The sequence below is a fragment of the Triplophysa rosa genome, linkage group LG4, assembly GCF_024868665.1.
Source record: "Triplophysa rosa linkage group LG4, Trosa_1v2, whole genome shotgun sequence".
NCBI classification, from domain to species: domain Eukaryota; kingdom Metazoa; phylum Chordata; class Actinopteri; order Cypriniformes; family Nemacheilidae; genus Triplophysa; species Triplophysa rosa.
In genome coordinates, this window is record NC_079893.1 from 26,803,011 (window position 1) to 26,823,364 (window position 20,354).

A 20,354-nucleotide genomic window follows, 5' to 3' on the forward strand; every position below is an offset into this window, starting at 1 on the left:
CTCTTGTTTTGTATTCATTTTGAATATATCATGAACCGCTATAAAATATCAGGTGATAGGCCTACATTGCTGGGGTTTGTGAAATAAAACGAGCACAACACGGGATGAGGCGAAATTATAATTGTATTATTCTGGAACAAAAATAGATAAAACAATATATTTCATTTGAAAGCTATAAAAGTAAATATACTTTACTAAAATAACAATGCATCTTTAGCCACTAAGAAGCCCTTGTTTGCATACATTGACAGAAAGGAATAAATTGGATAAAAACACTCGTGTGTGTGTGTGTGTGACTTTCCATCATACAAACAAACACGTCTCATGCAGCTAGATGCGAAACAACACGGGTCACCAGAGTAAACACATCACTGTGGTCCCTTACAGACACGTTTCATTCTCTTTGTCTTTGAGCACATCAAGAACTACAGAGGAACCATAACAAAGTCACTTTGATATTTTCCCCAAAGCAAACCAACAGTCAAACATCTTCAGAAAGAAAACACGCAACCTTTCTGTGAGAGAACGTGATCAATTTAACTGAAAACTTACAGATTGAATGTAAAAAATAATGTGACGATTAGTTTATTCACATTTGTTGGATTAAAATGCAGATAGCTATTAATAAATCCCATTAAACGCACGCAAATGTCAACCAGTAGTTATTGCTGATTTTACATCCCTCAACATCATCTCAACTGAAAGCTTCCACGAAAAACTGCAAAATATAGATTTTTTAAAAGCAGCATCCACCTGCGGCGTGGCATAGTCACGTTGTGTATTGATTATGTACAAAGGAAAGGAAAAATGGATTCAGGAGATGAGAAACTGCATAATCTGTCCAAACTGTGCACAAACACAGAACAAAAGGAATTATTGTGTGGTGTTTAAAATGCTGTCTGGTGGGGTTCTGTTTTTTCTCCCATCTTGATCTCGGACAAAACCCCAAGGCGAAGGTTGTGGTGATAGCCTGTCTTTCTAAGCGGCGTTTAAAGGGATAGCTCACCCAAAAATAAAATCTATAATTCACCCTCTTATCATTTAAAACCTTTATGACTTTCTTTCTTACGTGTAACACAAAAGAAGATACTGTTTTTGGAGAATTGTGGTTTTGTGTCACATGGAATACAATGAAAGTCAATGGGGGTGGGTGTTGTTGAACGTTCCTATCTTCGTTTGTGTTCAGTAGAAGACACGAGGTTGAATAAATAATCAAGAATTTTCAGTTTTGGGTGAACTTTCCTTTTCTGGTAGTAATGATGAAAGGAGGACATTTTGTGTTTCAACTACCAGATGTGTTCCAAAAAGTCTAAATAAAATGAATTTACACGATGAATTCAATATATTTAAAAAACATACAGAAAATTGAATATTTATTTTACACACTATTCCATCCTAATCTTCAATATTAATTTGTCATTATTTAAAAAATAGAAACTTTACCGCCCACACCCCCCCGCGCGCCAAAAAAAAACAAGAGTAAAAGAAACATTGCGCAACCAAATCAGCAAGTCACTCTGTAAAAATAGAAAAATAACAGATTTACTCAAATCATATTCGGTATGTGCTCGTCTGCGCTAAATACGAGAGTAGCTTTTCTTCCGTATCTCCAAAGGATTAAAGTGCAGTTCCAGCATATGGCAAGCAATCTCTCCGGCCGACTTCCAGACCATTCCCCCCAGTCCAGTTCAGACCAGACTGAAGCCCTCGTACTGCTCCACGGCCTGCGTGAGACGCTGGCGCAGGGTCTCTTTGGTCTGGTAGCAGGGCATGTCCAGCATGTTATAGCAGGTGTGAGCCACGGGCAGATAGTGCTTTTCAGCAGCGGTGGATTGGAGGACTATACGTAGACTAGCCATGCCGTGGATGGGGATGCGGTCGCTGCCTGTCAGGAACACTACAAGAAAAACAGGATTCAGTTTGCATTCATATTGCAAATCAGAGTTGTGAACAAATAGCTATACAGACCTTCTTTGCAGAAAGATCTATTCATACCAAGAACTACTTCAACTTACATAAGAACTGCTTCTTTTTCTCCAGCGGAAACTCATGAAACACCTCCCAGAACATCCCGACCGTTGGGTGGTAGGCAGAGAACTCGCCCTTGTACGTTGCATTCTGGGTATAAAAAGAAATTGATGTTGATTTATACTGTGTGGATGTTTCGTATCTTTCCAAACATGTTTCATATTTCTTTGGTAGAAGCGAGACCTTTTCCATCTCCTCCCAGTTGTAGTTGTTGTTGCCGACCACCATGGCCATGAGTTCAGAGGGCTGGAAGAGAGAGAGAATCTCTCCACCGCAGACCTTCAGGAAACCGCTGGAGAAGGCGGAATACTGCTCCTGTACCGAGTCAGTGAACACATACTGCAGATACGCCTGAACAAACTCCTTCCTGAGAGTCAAAACACCAACGTACGTACAGATTTGTCATGTCGATACTTTAGTGCTCTCATACCGTCACTGTCAGACTGAAATCTCGTATAGGAATTAAAAAAAAAACAATCAATTGTCAAAGTTGACAAGTTCTTTTAAACCCAAAACCCACAGTGTTACGTGAAGGGTGACCAATAGTAATGATTTAAAAAAAAATCATAAAAAAATGAGACGCAAACTGACAGCGACAAAACAGTATTTTAATTTTAAGGTATTACAAAAAAGTATTACATCAAATAATACAAATAAATCATTGTATTACAGTAACTGGCACATTACCTTAAAGATACACGAAACAAAGAATATGAGACCGTTCCTATTTAATCAACAGATTTGGCTATTCCTGTAATTTCGACGGCATACAATAGACTTCTAAAGAATCGTGTGCTTCTAAATTCTGAAAATCGTGTCTGAATGAAAGCAAATCCATGTTGCAACAAAGTGTAAATCTTTCCCAGAAAAGCATAAGCCACACCAAAGAAAAGACATAAAGCTTGTGGGTTTACAATTAAATTAAATGTCTTCACATGTATAATGCATAAAAAGACTTACTAACAGTTACAAACTGTAAACAAGCACCACCAAGGCCGTACCTTGACAAGAATACTGAACTTCATATCAACACTGTAAAACCTCTTTTGCCAAATTAGGCAAATGCACGTATTCTCTCTCTCTCTATGATGACCTCTTTCAGCTGTTTATTTAAAGAGACACACACACAAAATAGAGTCGAGAAATGCACCTGTTTGTTTTGTCCACGGCGATAGTCTTTCCTCCCTGCACCAGCTCTTTAACCTCTGTGATCCCATAATACTCCCTTGTAATCTGCGGAAACAGTCATTTCATTTCGTCAGTCAGTATTTTGTCAGAAGCACATCACTGGGAAATTCACACACATTCATATCAATATACACTAATATTAATACTTGAATTCTTCTTGGATAAAAGTGTACTGAATAAATAAATGTCAAATCTGTTTTAAGCATCACAGAAACAAGAATAACATTTTGTATACAGTATGTCAGGGCGATAAAGTGAAAAACTATAAATACGGATACATTTTTATACATCCACATAGATCTACTGTACATGTTAAAAACTACCTCAAAATGTCATTTTAAGAGGTCTTAGAAAGATGTTTTTGATATCTTACTGTAAAGTTCAGACAGAAGGTCTCCTCAACATCACCATCAAAGTCCAGCAACTGCTGAAGACTCCTGCAGAGCATTCAGAAGAAACATTGTGACAAAACAACAACAGACTTCTTAAAGGGACAGTCACCCAAAAATATAGTTTTGTTGTTTTAAAATCTCTCTGTCTTAGAATAAAGTCACAGTAGTTTTGAACTTGTGATGTTTTTATCATCGTCTCTTTTTATCTCTGAGTCATGGATATAAATGGTCTGTCTGATGTATAATCACAGTTGAGAGGACACCAGCTGCAGGATATAAAAGCAAACCTCAGGATTACCAGCGAAGGAACACGCAACATCATTTCCTGCTTATAACAAATGACCGTTTTTTTTCCCTGTGACATTAGTAGCCGTATATAAACCATGACAGGTTTGGAGTGACTAAATTCAGTAAAACGCAAAAGAAGATATTTTGAAGAAAGTCGGTAACCGACGGGGGCCCCCATTCACTTTTGTATGGACACAAAACCAATGCAAGTGAAGTGGGTGCCGTCGCTGTTCAAATGATCTTCTTTTGTGTTCTATGGAAGAAAGAAAGTCATATAGGTTTGAAATGACAAGAGGGTGAGTAAATGATGACAACATTTTCATTTTTGGGTGAACTATCACACTACAACTTTTAAAAGAATAATTGCCAAGACACGGTCCACATGGAAAACTAGGTGGTTTTCATAAGGTTTTTTTATGTCTCAAATGATTCAGGCACTATAAAGAACAGCCTAGCAGCCGAGAGAAAACAGGATTCCAGACCAATTAGTGGCCCGATGTTGACTCACAAACCCTTCAGAGCAGCTTTTTGGGTGGCTTCTAATTAACGTTACATAAAAACAACTTGTTTACGTAATGCAGAAGCAAAGGCACAAAAATAGGGCACAAAAATAGACCAAACTGTTGAAAAAGGTTCCTCTTGACCTCTCTGTGCAGACGTCGATTTCCCAGTAAAGCCTCAGGGGGTCAGAGGAACTCTATTGATTTCCCTTAACAAGGGCTGTGATATAGTGACCCACAGAGTGTGGGCGGTCTGGATGATTCGATTAGAGAGCGAGACTAACAAGAGCCGAGTGGTACGAGTTTAGATACCCTATTCCTCAAGAACCGTCTGTTTTTTAAAGCTTTGCAAACGTTTTTCCAGTGTGACTGGTTGAGAATAATGCTAGAAACGCAATGGTCATGGGTTTGATTCCTAGGAAATGCATGTAGTGACGAAAATATAAATATAAAGGATAGTTCACCTAAAAATAAAGATTCAGTCATCATTTATCCACCCTCACGTTGTACAAGACCTGCATATGACACTTTCTTCTGCGGAACACAGAAGAAGATATTTTGAGAAATGTCTCAGTGGTTTGGTGTCCATACAATGGAAGTCAATGGGGGTCAACGTTGTTTGGCTACTGACGTTCTTCAAAATATCTTCGTTTGTGTTTTGCAGAAGAAAGAAACTAATACAGGTTTGAAAAGTAAATGATACCTTCAATAAAACTTCAAAATGTGGACAGAATTTTCCTTTTTTGGATGAACTGGCCCTTTAAGATGAAGTCGGATGATGTCAGCATTGTGTGTCATACCTGCCCTCCGTAGGAGAAAGCTCTTTTAGGTCATCAAGCGTCGGCGAAACATTCAGAAGCTTCTTGTAGAGCACCAGAGGAAAGTGGAGGTCCACCACAGTCGAGTTATAGATGGCCAAACCACAAATGATTCCAATGAGGTGAAACCAATTGTGCTCCACAAAACACTGCAATGTAAATAAGACATTGATTATGAATAAAAGCTTTTTAAAAAACAATCTCATTAAGTCTCATTCACTTAAAGGGACAGTTCACCCAAAAATAAAAATTCTGTCATCATTTACTCACTCTCGAGTTGTTCCGAATCTAGCCAATCAGATCTTGACCGCTATTGACCATTATAGGAAAAATGACAATGGTAGTTAAAAGAACTGCTTGGTTACAAGCATTCTTCCAAATATCTTTCGTTGTGTTCATTGGAACAAAGACATTTATACAGATTTCAACTCGAGGGCGAGTAAATGAAGTCAGAACTTTTATTTTTGGGTGAACTGTCCCTTTAAGGATTTTTTTCCAATTGAATTTCACCTAGCAATCAGGGAAAGCAAATAAAAGCATTGTGTAGAATCACATGTTGTGTTTTGTAAACATCATGCCGTGAAGTAATCCATCAGACTAATCATGTTTGCAGTAAAAACAGCTGAGCTGGACTTTATATCTTTAAAGAACGGCTCAATAATATTCTATGGATGAAATATGTCCCAGGTTATTTTTATCAAACAATTGAATAACTGAATGACTATTTACTATGAAATCACTCAATGTATCGAGTGCAGCTATAGAAACTAAGGCCAAAACTCACTTTATCAGAGAACCAGAGCAGATTGGAGTCGGTGTACTGGGTGAACATGCCATAGATGGGATCCATCAGCTCTTTTAGAAGGAGCAGGAAGAACTCCTTAGTGACTCCTCCAGCATCTACTGCTTCCTCTCCATCAAAGATGACCTATAACCATCAATGACTGCGTGTTATTATGAGGTATGCTGTTCAACAATAAAAAAAAATGCTATTTAATACAATTCATTGCAGAACTAACAAACTCTTAGGTTCCAGAGCATTGAAGGACCATCTGAGGTGTGTTGGACATTTTTTGAGGAGCTTTCAAAAATCACAAGTTCATCTGATCAATCGGATTGGTCGGCTTCCCCACAATTTCTTTCTGCAGTTTTTAACAGAAAACTAAAGTTGTTTACAAGCTACCAGGCTGTAATAAACCGCGCTTTTAAGGATTAGCTTGTCATTATTTGTATTCTTTGTATACCCGGTTTCAACGCAACAAACAAACGTTAGTGCGCATGAACGCTTTTGTGGCCCAAATTTAACTTCCGGTATCCGCACGGAATAGAATCCCAGGAGATTATTTCTGATAACGAGCAAAAGAAATAACAAGTAAATGACATTAGCTAGCAAGTTAAAAGCATGTCTAGCCAGTATTGTTCTGGGTAACCAGTAGAAGAACCGTCACTTGGCTTAACTTAAATCTTAAAGTTACAAATTGTTTATTTAATACAATTATTATACAATAAAATATGAATATAAATTAAAATACATATAAATAGTTATATTATTAGACACTAGCCAGATACCAAACGCAGACTGGAAGTAAACTTCGGGCCAGGCACGTGGTAAAATAATGCCTAAAAGATTTTCAAATTAGGGAAAAATTGTAAAAGTGTGCATATGATAAGATAAAGTTCAAGTAAAATAAGTTCATGTGAGCGAAATACATTTTGTGAAGATGCAAGTCAAGTTTTAAGAGCAAGAAAACAAGATTTGCAACATAAATCTTATAACATAAATATATAACATAAAATAAATACATTCTGTATTCTTCTGGCTGTATTTTTCCACGCTTTTGTCTCTAAATGCAGTTTTGTACGCAAAAATTACAGGCAGCTAACAAATTTAGCGTTTACAGTTCTCGCGTCGAGCTTTGCTGTCGTAAGAAGGTAGGCGGGTCTAATGTTTTGTAACCAATGAAGTTCATTTTGTAATCAATTAAGTTTCTTACTGGAATTTATTTTACGCCTGCAATCTTTTGTGCTCTTTCCCAAATCTTCCCCTGAGCATGCAAGGTTTTGTGGCACCATTTTATTTTCATATACTTCTCATACGAAAAGAATGCAAGCTTTACAAACCTTGAGCGGCTTCTTCAGGTCTATATCGTTGTAGACGGTGAGCTCCCGCAGAGCGTCGCTGACTAAATGATTCCTCCGTACGTGAAGCACAAGAAAAGGATTCCTGGCCAGCAACGGTTCCATGGTCAACAGCATGAAGACGTTGTGCAAGTTAGCGCCGCTTACCGCCATCTAAACGAACAAACAAAGGTAAACTCACTGACCAATGGAACAAGATATTATTGTAGTGAATACCTCAAAGTTCGCAAAACACACATTCAAAACTGTTCATTTCAGATTCAGAATCTAAACCGGGTTTATTTTCAGTACCTGCATCTGGAGCTCGGCATCTGTCTGCAGCACGGTTGTCTTGGCTTGAGCGTTCAATAAGAACGGGTAGGCACATAATGTGACAGAACTCTGAGAAAACAAGATTCACGTGATCAAACAGAGGCCGTCACGACCGTCCGAGAACAAGCTAAAATGGACTTAGAGCAAAAGTACCTGCACCGGAGGGTATCGCATTTTCTGTAAGAGGAAAACAACGACTCGTGACTGTTGCATTCAAAATCATTTGTATTTTCATTTTTTGATAAGCAAATTGGCATCTGTAAATGCGAAAAGCAAAGCGACACTATACGCACAATATCGGCTTTACGCAGAAACCACTTGAGGTAGTCTTCCTGGATGTCCACCAGGCTGGCGATGTCAGGGATGTAGAAGTGGTTGTACTCCACACGACGGGCTTTCAGGTTGACCTACGGCAAAAACCACACTTCAGTATTGAGCAGTGTTGGAGAAGTAAGTGCTGAGGTTCGAGAAGTTACCTTGTGCAGTTTCTCCAGCAGTCGTAACGCAGCGCAGATGTAGCTCTCCAGAAACACGGGCATCAGGAGCGCTCTACCACCAGCCAACAGAAACACCACGATGCTTTTATACATCTCCACTAACCTGGAGAACACTTCACAATCCACCAGAGACCACCAGTTATCTGTGATAAAGAGACAAGGTCGGAGTTGACCACCTTGACATGCCAAGCAAGCGTTGCGTTGCTAAAAAAGCATCAGGAGCATCACACCGAGCACTTTGCTGGGGTTGGCGTCCAGTCGGAGGATGGCCATGGCGAGAGGGATGGTGAGAGAGATGTAGTTTTTGGAGTCTTGGAGCGCGGGACATTCCGACAGGATCAGGTAGATCCTCATGGCCTCCACGTCTGGAGGAGAGCAGGGCAGCTGAGGGATCAACAAACTCTCGAAGCTCTTCGTAACCTTGAAAAACAGTTGAGAGATATACCATCAGATTTGTGGGATAAGTAGGATTGTGATTTATAAGATAAATGTGCAACATGGCAGTGTATTTGTTTGTAAATTGCGGATCATTTATCAATGTACAAAAGATGGAAATTCAGATGGTTTATGTACACAAGGCTTCTCATTACATTTGAAGAAATCCACGGAAGACTATTTGAAGAGTTTGGTTCTTTTCAAAAATCATGTTTTTAAATTTGCATTCCAATTAATATCATAACTGCATAAATATCATAATCATAAATAACTGCAGTTGGTTTGTTTTGATTTAAGCCATAATAACTAAACAAATACAGCTAACTAACATTATAAAACACATGAAAAACATGATAACATAATAATAAACATCTCAACAGTCATCTCATTTTGGAACCAAACTCTTCATTTGGTGTCTTTTAAAGGTCCAGTTTATGAAATTTAGCGACACCTAGTGGTGAGCTTTCTTTCGAAGCACTACGGCGGTTGATACAGAACTAAGATGTCGTCACGTTTTCGCTTCTGTGCTGAAGCAGATATTTACAAAACGCGCTCTGTAGAGCAGTTTGTCCATTCAGGGCTACTGTAGAAACAACATGGCGAATTCCATGTAAGTGGACCCGCGGTGTCAGTCTGTAGATAGAAATAGCTCATTCCGAGGTAATAAAAACATAACGCTTCCTCTCTGAAGACACAGTTATGTTTATTATATTGCATTTCTGTCAATAGATCTGAACCCGATCTTAACCCGACATTATAACACACACACCTGCTCCAGAAGTCTCGAGAAGGTCGGTTTCATGAGAGTGTCAAACAGCAGTCGGACTGCATCGAAGTCGATGCCAGGGACTTTAGGGTTGGTTTTGAAATGGCCATCATCACTGTGATAGAAACAGGTTAAACGTTTACTTTCATGACCCTGTAAAGCCTTAAAATGTTTGAAACAATTAAAACTGCAACAATTGAAACAATGACTGTGCTGTGTTCAAACGGTTACATTTTTTACAAACAAATAATAATGAAAAATCAAGTAAATGGTGGCACAAAACAATCCAATATTAGGTCCCTCTTATGTCTTGAATCTTTGGTTGTGAAGGGATAAAGGGGGATCACGCTCTGGGCGTCAATACAAATCTGCAGGTGAGTAAGTCTGAGGATGATCTCTACACACGAGCATATGAACCTGAGCCAAGTGTGTCAATCATCTTCGTCCTGTCCACGCGAATGACTCCCAAACACATTAAGCCAAAGAACAGTTTCAAGCCATTGTTGATGGATTCGATTTGGTTGTCAAACCAATTTGATCCATTTAGTTTTGATTCCATTGATCAGGTTTAATCCGATAAAAATGGACTCAAACCATCTGATCCGATTGATCCAGTACATTTGGTTTTAACTCAATTCTATTCCATCAGTTTAATTCAATCTAATCCCATTCAATTTGATCTGCTCAACTGATTTAATTTAACACTATCTAATTTCATTCGTAAAAATAAAGCAGGACAGAAAATAAACCTAAAAAGAATCTTCATCGAGAAAACGATTAGAGACAAAGGCACCATATGAGCACTCAACCTTTCGTCCCATAATACTCAAGTCTGAACACTGGCAGAACCAGTTGCCGCTTATGTAACCAGATAATCTCTTGAAATGTTTTTGGCCGAAGATTATCGACAGTGTACGCTAGCAAGCACTGGATCAAGGAGGATGAGGTTTAAAAGGGTCTTGTTGAGAAAACAATCATCAAGCCATGTGCACACTTAAAGACGCTCTGCTTTTTGTGCGGTTTGAGCTGGAGACGTCAAGGCTTGCTGATGTGTTTACAAAGAATTAGTATCTGGCATTAACTGTGGATCCATCACAAATGATCAGCTTTCCATCGGGAAGATGTAAACTGCTCACCTTTGGTCCAAGAAGCTGGCGTTCCAACAAGCGGTCGAGGACAACAGGACTATGATGTCACTAGATGGAAGAGATGGATAGATTTGAAATCAAATCGATATTCATTTTGAAAAGAGAGATATTCAGAATATCATCTTTTAACAAATGTAATAACTTTCATTGCATTTGAAACATGTTTATTCATTTATTTCAAATCTTTAATACAGTTTAACAGAATACGAATGCGTCTATACTGCGAGCAAATCTCCAATTACAACAAATGACATTGTTTTTCTCTTTGAAAATAAAGCTTCGATTTAAAAAAGAAAGAAGAAATTATAATATATAGACTATATAATTATCTTATAATTTACTCCAACGCATGCCATTCCGGATGTTTATGACTACCATACAATAACTAGTCACGAGACATGCAAGAACCAATGAGATGTCGTCCATCTGAATTTAGATCTCAGATGGACTCGTTTGGGTTTCAATATCACTAAATAAGATCAAAATATTTGTTACAAGGTTATTTTAGTTTACTAAAATTAAAACTTTGAAAACGTCTCTGTTCATTAAAATCAAATCAAATATTGACCTAAAAATGATGGGGAAAAACTTAACTAAAGGAAAAATTGAAATGTTGCCTCAAAAATAAATTGAAATAAGTTTAAAGCACTAAAATTATAATAATAAACAAAAACTGAAATAAAACTAAAATAGAAATGAATTAATATTATATAGCAACATAAAAATTTTTTTATTATAAAATGACAAAAGCATATATCAAAATTGCTAAAACTTTAACTAAAATTAACATAAAAACTAAAGATCTAAAAATAAAAGCTAATTAAAAAAAACAAAAAACGAAATAAAACTCAAATGAAAACTATAATAACTCTGTTTTAAAGTCAAATATTAACAATTTTCAGTCACAAGGACATTCATAATTCAGAAACTTAGGACATTTATAATTGTTGTTATACTTTTGTGTGTATTCATAAACGTAATACATTTATTAATATGTGTGTGTGATTTTGAGACCCATATCAAATACAACTCTAATATAACTTCCTATCAAATAAAAAACAATTTAGCTTAAAAAAATTCAAAACTGAATTTATTTAATAATGAATAAAACTGATTACATTTAAAATGTATTATTTAATGTTTTTATTTGTTTGCTTTCAACTGAAAACAAGAAAAAATACATCTGGAATAGCAAAAGGTGAGAAAATTATGGCCAGGGGAAAATGTTTATTTTAGGGTGGAACTATTCCTTTAAGTACTGTTACAGTTAATGTACCTTAAATCACACATTACTACTCAATATATATATATATATATATGTCATTTTGAAGTACTTCATATTTTGTCATTTACGTGCATTGTTAAATTCATCCAATGCAGTTAATTTACATTGTAAGATGATGCACCGTTTGCTGAGCTCTTAACCTAACTCTATTTACTGCCTACCAAACAAATGACAGACTCACTTTGTGATGCTTGAATCGCAGTTGTCGTGGAGTTTTATCCTCCAGCTGTCCAGACTCTCAGAATTAATCAGCGTGATGCTCTTGGTGGTATTCATAATGCGAAAATCCTCGGGACAACACGTTCTCTGTTCCCACACACACACACACACACAGAAATATAACAACATATCTACAGCACAAACCAAACAAATGTTGTGTCCTAGAATGAGTCCTTATTCCTAATTACCCTGAACAGCAACTAAACAAAAAATTCAATTAAACACAACAACAGCAGCTTTGTTTGCCATGTACGTATTTCCATTATACTGAGGTTACAGCGCCTCCATGTGGACTCCATGTAGATTATTACACAGTTGTTTATACATTCATCACAGATAACCCAATAATGTGAGCAGGTACACGGCTAACACCCCTAAGGAACATAGTAATTTGCATAAACCTATCAAAGTACTATAATACCATCTGTGTTTTACATCTCTGCTGATATAACTGTGATAAATGGCAGGATTACCTCCTTGTTAGACAACAAGAGGAAATTGTGATCGCCTCCGCTGTGAATTTTACTGATGTAGTAGCGTTCTGCTTCTGCACACAGAGAAGATATTAAGTTCACTCGGCAGTTACGTAACAACACAAGTGATTTGTTCAAAGCTATTATTCTTCAATCGGAAGCAATAAAGTGTCATTTGATATTCTCATCCGTCAACGTAATCATGTCTCACAATGGGATAGATGCACATACTTGTGTGTGTATTTCCAGTGCACAGGGGATGGTTGTTGCGGACAGGAAGTGGGCTCTTGGAGTTTCCTATGAGGCCGGTGCCCAGCTGCCCCTGGGCGTTGCAGCCGAATGCGTACAGCAGACCTGTGGAGGGCACGAAGGCCAGGGTGTGATGCCTGGAACGCACAAAGAGAAATGCGTGTGCCTATCTGAAGACTGACAGATCGACAGACAGAGGCCCAACAGATGGATTGTGAAATTCTTACCGTCCACAGGCGATCTGAGACACCTCAGTACCCATGAGCTCCATGACTCGGCGTGGAAGAGGCTCGCTGTGTGTGGAGTCGTGGCCCAGCTGTCCTCTCAAACCGTTTCCAAATGTGAACAGACCTCCTTCCTGAAGCGAACACGACACAGCAATGACCAAACTCAGGCATGAAAATAAAAAATGTGTTGTTTTTCAACATCTCGCATTTAATCAGACACAATTTAACTTAACCCTCTTGTTAAGCTCAAAACTGACCCCAAAACAACTTTCACATCTTTATGAATAGTTTCCTGATTTTATTTTTAAACCTCGAGTCTTGAAAATAGGCAGCAAGAAAATAAATGTATATGGTAAAAATGTTTCCAGTTATTTCGTATATTCTATTTCAATACCTTCTGGAACTAGAGCTTTGTTTTTTGCTTTGTTTCGCTTTCTTTTTGGAAGCATCTATGAAAATAAAATATTTTTTATTTTAATTTATTGTAAAGTCAAGTAAAAAGTAAAACAAAAATATAAAAGTAAAGAACAGTACAGTAAAGTAAAGTAAAATTAAATTTTAATTTAAAACAATCTAATTGAATTTTTACTTTACTTTTTAAATTACTTTGCTTTACTTTTATTTTGACTTGACTTTACTTTCATTTTACTTTACATTAGTTTGCTTTACTTTTACTTTACTTGTATTTAGGGTTGTCAAACGATTAATCGCGATTAATCACATCCAGAATAAAAGTTTGTGTTTACATAATATATGTCTGTGTACTGTGCATATTAATTTTGTAGTTATAAACACAAAAACACACACATACATGCATATATATTTAGGAGAAATGTATTTATTCATAGTTACCAATATTAAAATTGTATATATAAACATGTATACATTTTTCTTATGAATATGCATGTATGTGTATGTGTTTATTCAAAATTAATATGTACAGTACACAGACATATATTTTTTAAACACAAACTTTTATTCTGGATGCGATTAATCGCGATTAATCGTTTGACAGCCCTACTTTTATTTTTACTTTACTGTAAAATTGCAAGTGGATAAAATGTGAGTAATGAAAGCAAATAACAATTTCAATTTGAATAATTTATATATAAAAACATTTGCGGGGTTAATATAACCATTAAATCATTGCTAAAATTTGCACTTAACAGGATGGTAAAATATGGAAAACTGTTCAACTTTGGACAGTTGACATCTTTGCTCTTTATTCAAATAGTTTATTAAAGATGTATTAAAAATGTTGTATTTATGTTGCATTGATGTGTTTGGAGTGTGAACTGAAGCTCAGATTTAAATTTAACTTAAGACTTTAAGGAGGCTTAAATATAACACACAACACACCTGCACAGCCCAGAAGATCGACTCCAAAATATTACCACAAGAGGACCAAAATTTCTTTAAAAAGATGTAATTATAATAAATTTTTGCTTAATTCCCTGTGAGCTTAATGATTTTCTCTGTTTTTTTTTTTGTATATTAGAATAAAACCCACATTCCCTTATATGCTGTAGTTTGCTCTTTTGACAAATAATATTGTCCGATAAATACCTTACATTTGAAGTGTTTTGTCCATTTTGTAACATCGACCTCACATTTTGATGTTTTAACCTAACCCAAGAGCGCATAAAAGCAAATATTGCACAAAAACGCCACCCCAGACATCACATTTGGCCACTATTGTGAAACGACAACTGGGTTGCATTAGGTGTTCATCTACAGTATGTACGGTACCTTAGTTAATGCAGCGGTATGTTCCTCTCCACAGCTGATGAAGACGACTTTCTGTGACCTCAGAAACTTAATATGGCAGGGAACGGCCCGATCTATGAGATCACACACACAAGAATAAGACAACACAAGACAATCGTGTTGTGTTATATTGGCACGCTACAGTGGAATTTAACAAAAAATCTGCCAAGTGTGCTGTCTCGCTCATGGTCCTCTCCTTGACTTTTCCAGAGTGTTCCCCTCTCTCTCGCCGTATGATCGCTGTCCTAAAAAGCAAAGCTATAAAGGCCAAAAAAGAACTTAAAAAATATTTAAGGGACTGCAAAGCTAGACCCTATTTACGCCTGCTATTAACACCCGAGTGGACTCTAGAGCAGACTGTCAACCGCCTGTCAGCTTTACCTAGTTCATCATTGAGTCCCAGCTGCCCGGCGCTGTTCTTCCCCCAGCCGAACACGGCTCCAGAGAGGGACAGAGCGAAGCTGTGATCTCCTCCAGCGCTGATCTGAGCCAGTGGAATCCCACCCAAAGATTTGAGAGGCTGCGGGGACCGAGTGCTCGGCTCTCCCTTCCCTAATCCCAGCTGACCGCTGGCGTTCTCCCCCCACACGAACACCTGACCGTCTGAGGAGAGCGGGACCGTCAGATCGGTGCAACGACAGACATGCTGATTAGGGATGTAACGATTCACTCAGCTCACGATGCAAGTCACGATTCTGATCTCACGATGCGATTTATTCACGATTTACTCACGATTTAATTTTACAAAATGAGTTGAAACAAATTAGAAATGAACAACTTCGCTTGCATTATTTCTTAAATGCTTCACGTTTCTTTGTATAATAAAATTATGTTTTATTTCAAATAACAAAACTAAACTGCAATTTTATAACAAATTAATAATAGAAAAAGTCTCTTTAATATAAACAAACTAATACTGTCTGAGCTTTTCTTGGATTTTTTTGCATTTAAGAAATATCAGCATGTCCACGTTTAGGTTTGCAGTGAACATGGCGGCCCCTGCTGTTCAAAAAATGTATTGCGATTCAGTTCACACCTCAACCGATTTGAATCGTCACACATTATAATCGATTTTCAACCGGCTCACGGTGAATCGTTACATCCCTAATGCTGATACAACAAATGAATCCGCTCTTACCTTTTGAAAGTGCTATACAATGTTGGTTGCCGCACATAACTTGTGAGATTCGATGTTCGCACAACTTTTTGATCAACCTAGATAGAAAACAAGAATGAGTCGGTATGTGTAAGGGATAATGTACTCTGCTTCGGGTCCCGATCACACCGTCGGGGCTTATTTCTGCGATAACAACCGGCGGCTTGTACATTATCCCACTTATTACATACAGTAGCTACTTGCCACATGAGAAAAAAATAGACAATATTTGTAATAATTTATTAGCTCATGTTTACCGAATGCCGACCTTCCGTGAGGAAAAGCCATTTTCTTTCAAACATTCAAATGTCACGAACACAGCAATTTGGTTTAATCATTTGTAAATATAATGTCATATATGTTATTAAAAGACATATTTATATTTAATTTGTCAAAAAAACTGTCAAAATGATTTGCTGCATCCGAGTTACTGTGTAATTCGTTTTGAGAGGTTGTTATCTGGGAATAACGAACCTGCAAATGTCGCGACTGGCCAATCAGAATCAAGCATTCCAACGAGCCGTGTAATAAGTCATTTTAACATACTACTGTTTTATCGAGTGGAAAATTGTTCTCGTGGTCCATGAAGAAGCAATGCAATCTTTAACCTGGGCACACGGACCGCCTCCTCGGCTGTACCCAGACCGAGCTGTCCTCCTTTACCGGAGCCCCAGGCAAACACCTGACCCTGCTCATTCACAGCCAGAGAATGAGTCTGACCACTGGCCACTCCAGCTATCTTCTGAGCATCCAGAGATCCAACCAGCTCTGAGAAAGCCACACAAAACAAGCATTTAATACATCATAACATCATCTTTATTTCATTGTGGACATTGGCAAGTGACCTGTGGCATGTTTGGTTTTTAAAGCAGCTTGTGCCAGGGCGTGTTTAGCATCAACATACCGCATCAAATACTTCTATTCTTTCGGTTTTAATAAAAGAGAAAGCAAAGAAAATCCCCTTCGGTGTGTGTGAAGGTGGAGCAATGGCATGTTAAACAAAACGCAATTGAAAATGATTGGCAAACCTGAATTTCTTTCAATTTCTTTATCGAAACATTTGATGCTGCATTTTAATTCATGCATGCATAACATGCTACTGTAAAAAAGTCCAAACAAGCTGCTTAAAACATTTAAATACGTTTTCTAATACAGACAAATATAAAAAAATGATAGATGTATTGAAATAGATGTATTGTGGACATCACGGTCAAATGTCTGTTGAATTTCAACAAAATCAAACCTCATGAGTGACATAAAGTCATCCAACAGCAATGTGTACAACTGACAGCATGACAAAACACACCAGATTATCAAATATTTTTTGAACTTTTCCTAAATGCATGTGCAATATTACTGTTGTGTTGCTTAAAGTGCATATGAACTTGTTTTCTTTGCAGTATTTGAGGTCTGAAAAAAGACAGAGCTTGTTTTCTGTTATTTTGACCTGTTTCTCCAGTTTTCATTTTCTGCAAATAAATGCAAATAAAGTACCTATTATTATTTGACTTTTGGTGGAAATATTGTTAGTAGTTCACGGAATGAAAACAACGTCATCATTTTACCTAATCGTACCTAGAAAAGGTCATTTCTGAAAAACTGAAAATAATTTTGAAGAGGTCTCCTAATTTTTTTATGGCTTTTGCCAGATTCCTGACCTCCTGTCCTGCATCCATGGAAGCCCCTCATACCAACACACACACCCACCCAGAACAGAACCTGCTATTGGATAAATGGCACTTGATAGCATTCATTAACACTGACATGTGAGAGAACCGTCTGCTGCTTGGAATAGTTTTCTTATAAACCGGATTAGCAACCATGAAGTGAGGAGTCACAGTGCATGCTGGGTAAAGAGTTCACCCGTCATCACTGTTAATGCAATATAATGCAACACTAATAACATAAGCAAGCACGCCATGATTTTATAGGACTGTCCATGTCACATGATTGCTTCATTGTGTCATCGCTGGCAACAAACAAAGGTTACACAACATTATTGACTTGGCATACTGTTTATATGAACCGTAAACTCACATAAACAATTTAACAAAAATGTCCAAATGTTGCTATGTGGTTGCTAAGGCTTGTGTAGTCTGCTATACAGTTGCTAGGGTGTTGCTTACCTGGTCTGGATCCTCCTTTGTCATGGCCCAGCTGACCGTGACTGTTAGAGCCACATGTGTACACGCTCCCATCATGCAACAGGAAGACCGAGTGGTGGGTTCCGCACGCCACTTCTTTAAGACCCCTCCCGTCGAACACGCAACAGCTCCTCGGCTCGGCAACAGTCACCTCCGACATGCCGATTCCCAGCTGACCCCAAGAGCAGCTTCCCCAGCACAGCATCATGATTGACATATATAAAAGACACAGATGGAACGATCCGGAATTAGGAGCTCCTAGGGTATACAGCCTTGCCCTCTCCGCCTGTAGACGACGGACCTGGAGAACAACAAACAGCCTGAGATGAGAAACAGATTTATATCTAGAGACGCAAATAACTAAGAGGGACGGGAGGTGGACACACCCCATTCCTTCTTTCATATCGAGCAGTGCGTGTGTAAATGACAGCTAGTGAAGACGGCAGGGACTTGTGACGTATCTTAACAAACTTCCTGGTGTGGTTACATAGAATAAGCAATTCCAATGCTATTATGAACCATTAGCTGCTTTCCATTAAAGCCGTTACAAAACTCCTTTATGTGGTGTGCTTTGGGTCGTATTCCAGTAGGACTTTGTAACAGTGTTATGCAAGATAACATCCCACCAATAGAACCCAACACATTACATTACCAGTAGAGCCTCACAGACTCCATTATAACCAACACGATTCCTATTATGACCTTTAAATCCATTAGAATGGTTTAGGAGAAATTCACGAAGAGATGGTTAAATGAATGCAGATTGAAAATTGTAGGTAAAATAATCTTGATGAGAAATCTTTAAATTCACGTTGACTTTTAAATCGGTTTGTCATTTCTGAAACGGATGCATTTGGGCAATTCCAGCGTTACGTATGTGACATTTTCAGTCAACACTTGAAATATAAATTCTCAGAGAATGTATTTATAAGCAGCATATTGAATCATCCGTTTATATCATACTAAACCTGATAGACATCAAAAAAAGATCAGGCACGTGAGAAAAATTCATGAGTTATGGATGTGACAAAAAAGGACACGCATTTGTGAGAGAACCATACTTTGTAGGATTTATGTGAAATAAAATGTACAAACCAGATGCGATGATAACCCATACGTGGAGAAGGAATGGCTGTCTATAGAAATATATCATTTTCATGCGCCAGTTTATGAGGAATAGGGACTGTTACGGATGTGACAATTCCGTTATGGATGTGACAATCCACTTACCTGACTAAGTAGTAAAACTATCCTTTAAAACTTTATCTAACATGGGTATTTAAACAACCAAATATTGACATCTGACCTATCAGTACAGTGAAAAGCTTCGGTAAAAAGTTGAAAGTGGAACGGCCCATTTGTGAAATTTCTGGGTCTTTTTCTCGAGAGAAATATCCAAGTCACATGACACGCAGGCAAACGATTCCATTTGCTTTTCATTTACTCTCACTCTAAAACAATTTCGACTTGTATGTCATTGTCAAATCTCTTGAAACAAACATGAAAAAGGCGTAACGCACATATATTGAAAGCACGCGCCCATTGCATTACACAAACCTGACGCATATAATGAAGGTTACGTCTGAAAATATACGAGCTGCCTCCCAAGACAGCATCATAGGGAGCATCACTTTTCTAATATTCATCACGTCTCTTGTGACCAAACGCTGTTGCCTTTACGAAAATTAACTAAATGTACTCATGGTCTCACCACCACAACAACCACCATAGTCATGGTGTATGTAGTAACATTTCATAATATATAATATAACCTGCAGTCAATCAACCAAAAAATGATTTCTACAACTTTACTACAATAAAACCATTGTTTATTCACCTAAGGGTGGGGTGGCATCTCACTGGGTTTGGAAACACAACCCGACATCATGTGTGGGATGATGAGCTCGGCCTGTAGAAACAAGCCTGACACATTACAGTCTCATTTTCCTCATTAACCTTAACCAACCCGTAACGTTTATAATGCAAACACCATCACTAACACATCCGATAAAACTGTCGTTTCGGAATTAAACTCATATCCTCGATCGTGACATCTGCGATATAATAAAGAAGCGCAAACTGACACATCGCACTGACAGTCACGCAAACAGTGTCTTCTGAATACCGTAAGACAAAAACGAGCACGTGCTAAAATGGGTCGTTAAAAACAAATAGTGTTACCTGGTTAAACGCATTTCGTCCCCCGTGTGTTTTGATCGTATATTCGTGAAATGGTTTCAGTTCAAAGGTTCCGACAAAAACAAGGAAGTTACGACTCAGATTAGGGGCGTCACTGTTCACGTGACTCTTGTCAATCTGCACT

The 20,354-nt window shown here is 37.8% G+C and overlaps 1 protein-coding gene across 2 annotated transcripts; it reads right to left on the reverse strand.

Annotated features, from left to right (window-relative positions):
• Positions 1-105: 105 nt before the first annotated feature.
• herc3 (HECT and RLD domain containing E3 ubiquitin protein ligase 3) lies at positions 106-20,321 on the reverse strand. Of its 2 annotated transcripts, XM_057331908.1 has the most exons (26): positions 20,213-20,257; positions 19,869-19,940; positions 18,014-18,332; positions 16,496-16,655; positions 15,870-15,946; positions 15,113-15,334; positions 14,714-14,805; positions 12,965-13,095; positions 12,720-12,874; positions 12,489-12,562; positions 11,978-12,102; positions 10,500-10,559; positions 9,367-9,478; positions 8,393-8,582; positions 8,142-8,305; positions 7,959-8,072; positions 7,819-7,842; positions 7,645-7,734; positions 7,336-7,506; positions 5,999-6,142; positions 5,197-5,363; positions 3,590-3,653; positions 3,179-3,261; positions 2,212-2,395; positions 2,016-2,118; positions 106-1,897 (listed from the first exon to the last, which is right to left on the reverse strand). In XM_057331908.1, the coding sequence occupies exons 3-26, from the start codon at positions 18,246-18,248 to the stop codon at positions 1,689-1,691; spliced, it is 3,150 nt and encodes a 1,049-aa protein (XP_057187891.1). In that variant the 5' UTR covers positions 18,249-18,332; positions 19,869-19,940; positions 20,213-20,257; the 3' UTR covers positions 106-1,688. The 2 variants fall into 2 exon arrangements, with proteins under 2 accessions (XP_057187891.1, XP_057187892.1); XM_057331909.1 differs by lacking the exon at positions 19,869-19,940 and having other exon boundaries at positions 20,213-20,321.
• Between the last annotated feature and the right edge of the window lie 33 nt (positions 20,322-20,354).

Coding starts and splice junctions, on each gene's coding strand:
- herc3 (XM_057331909.1), bottom strand. CDS start 18,248: ATGTCAATCATGATGCTGTGCTGGGGAAGCTGCTCTTGGGGTCAGCTG. Junction 8,073..8,141: donor TGCTGGAGAAACTGCACAAG/GTAACTTCTCGA, acceptor TTTTTGCCGTAG/GTCAACCTGAAAGCCCGTCG. Junction 2,396..3,178: donor GCCGTGGACAAAACAAACAG/GTGCATTTCTCG, acceptor TTTGACTCTCAG/GAAGGAGTTTGTTCAGGCGT.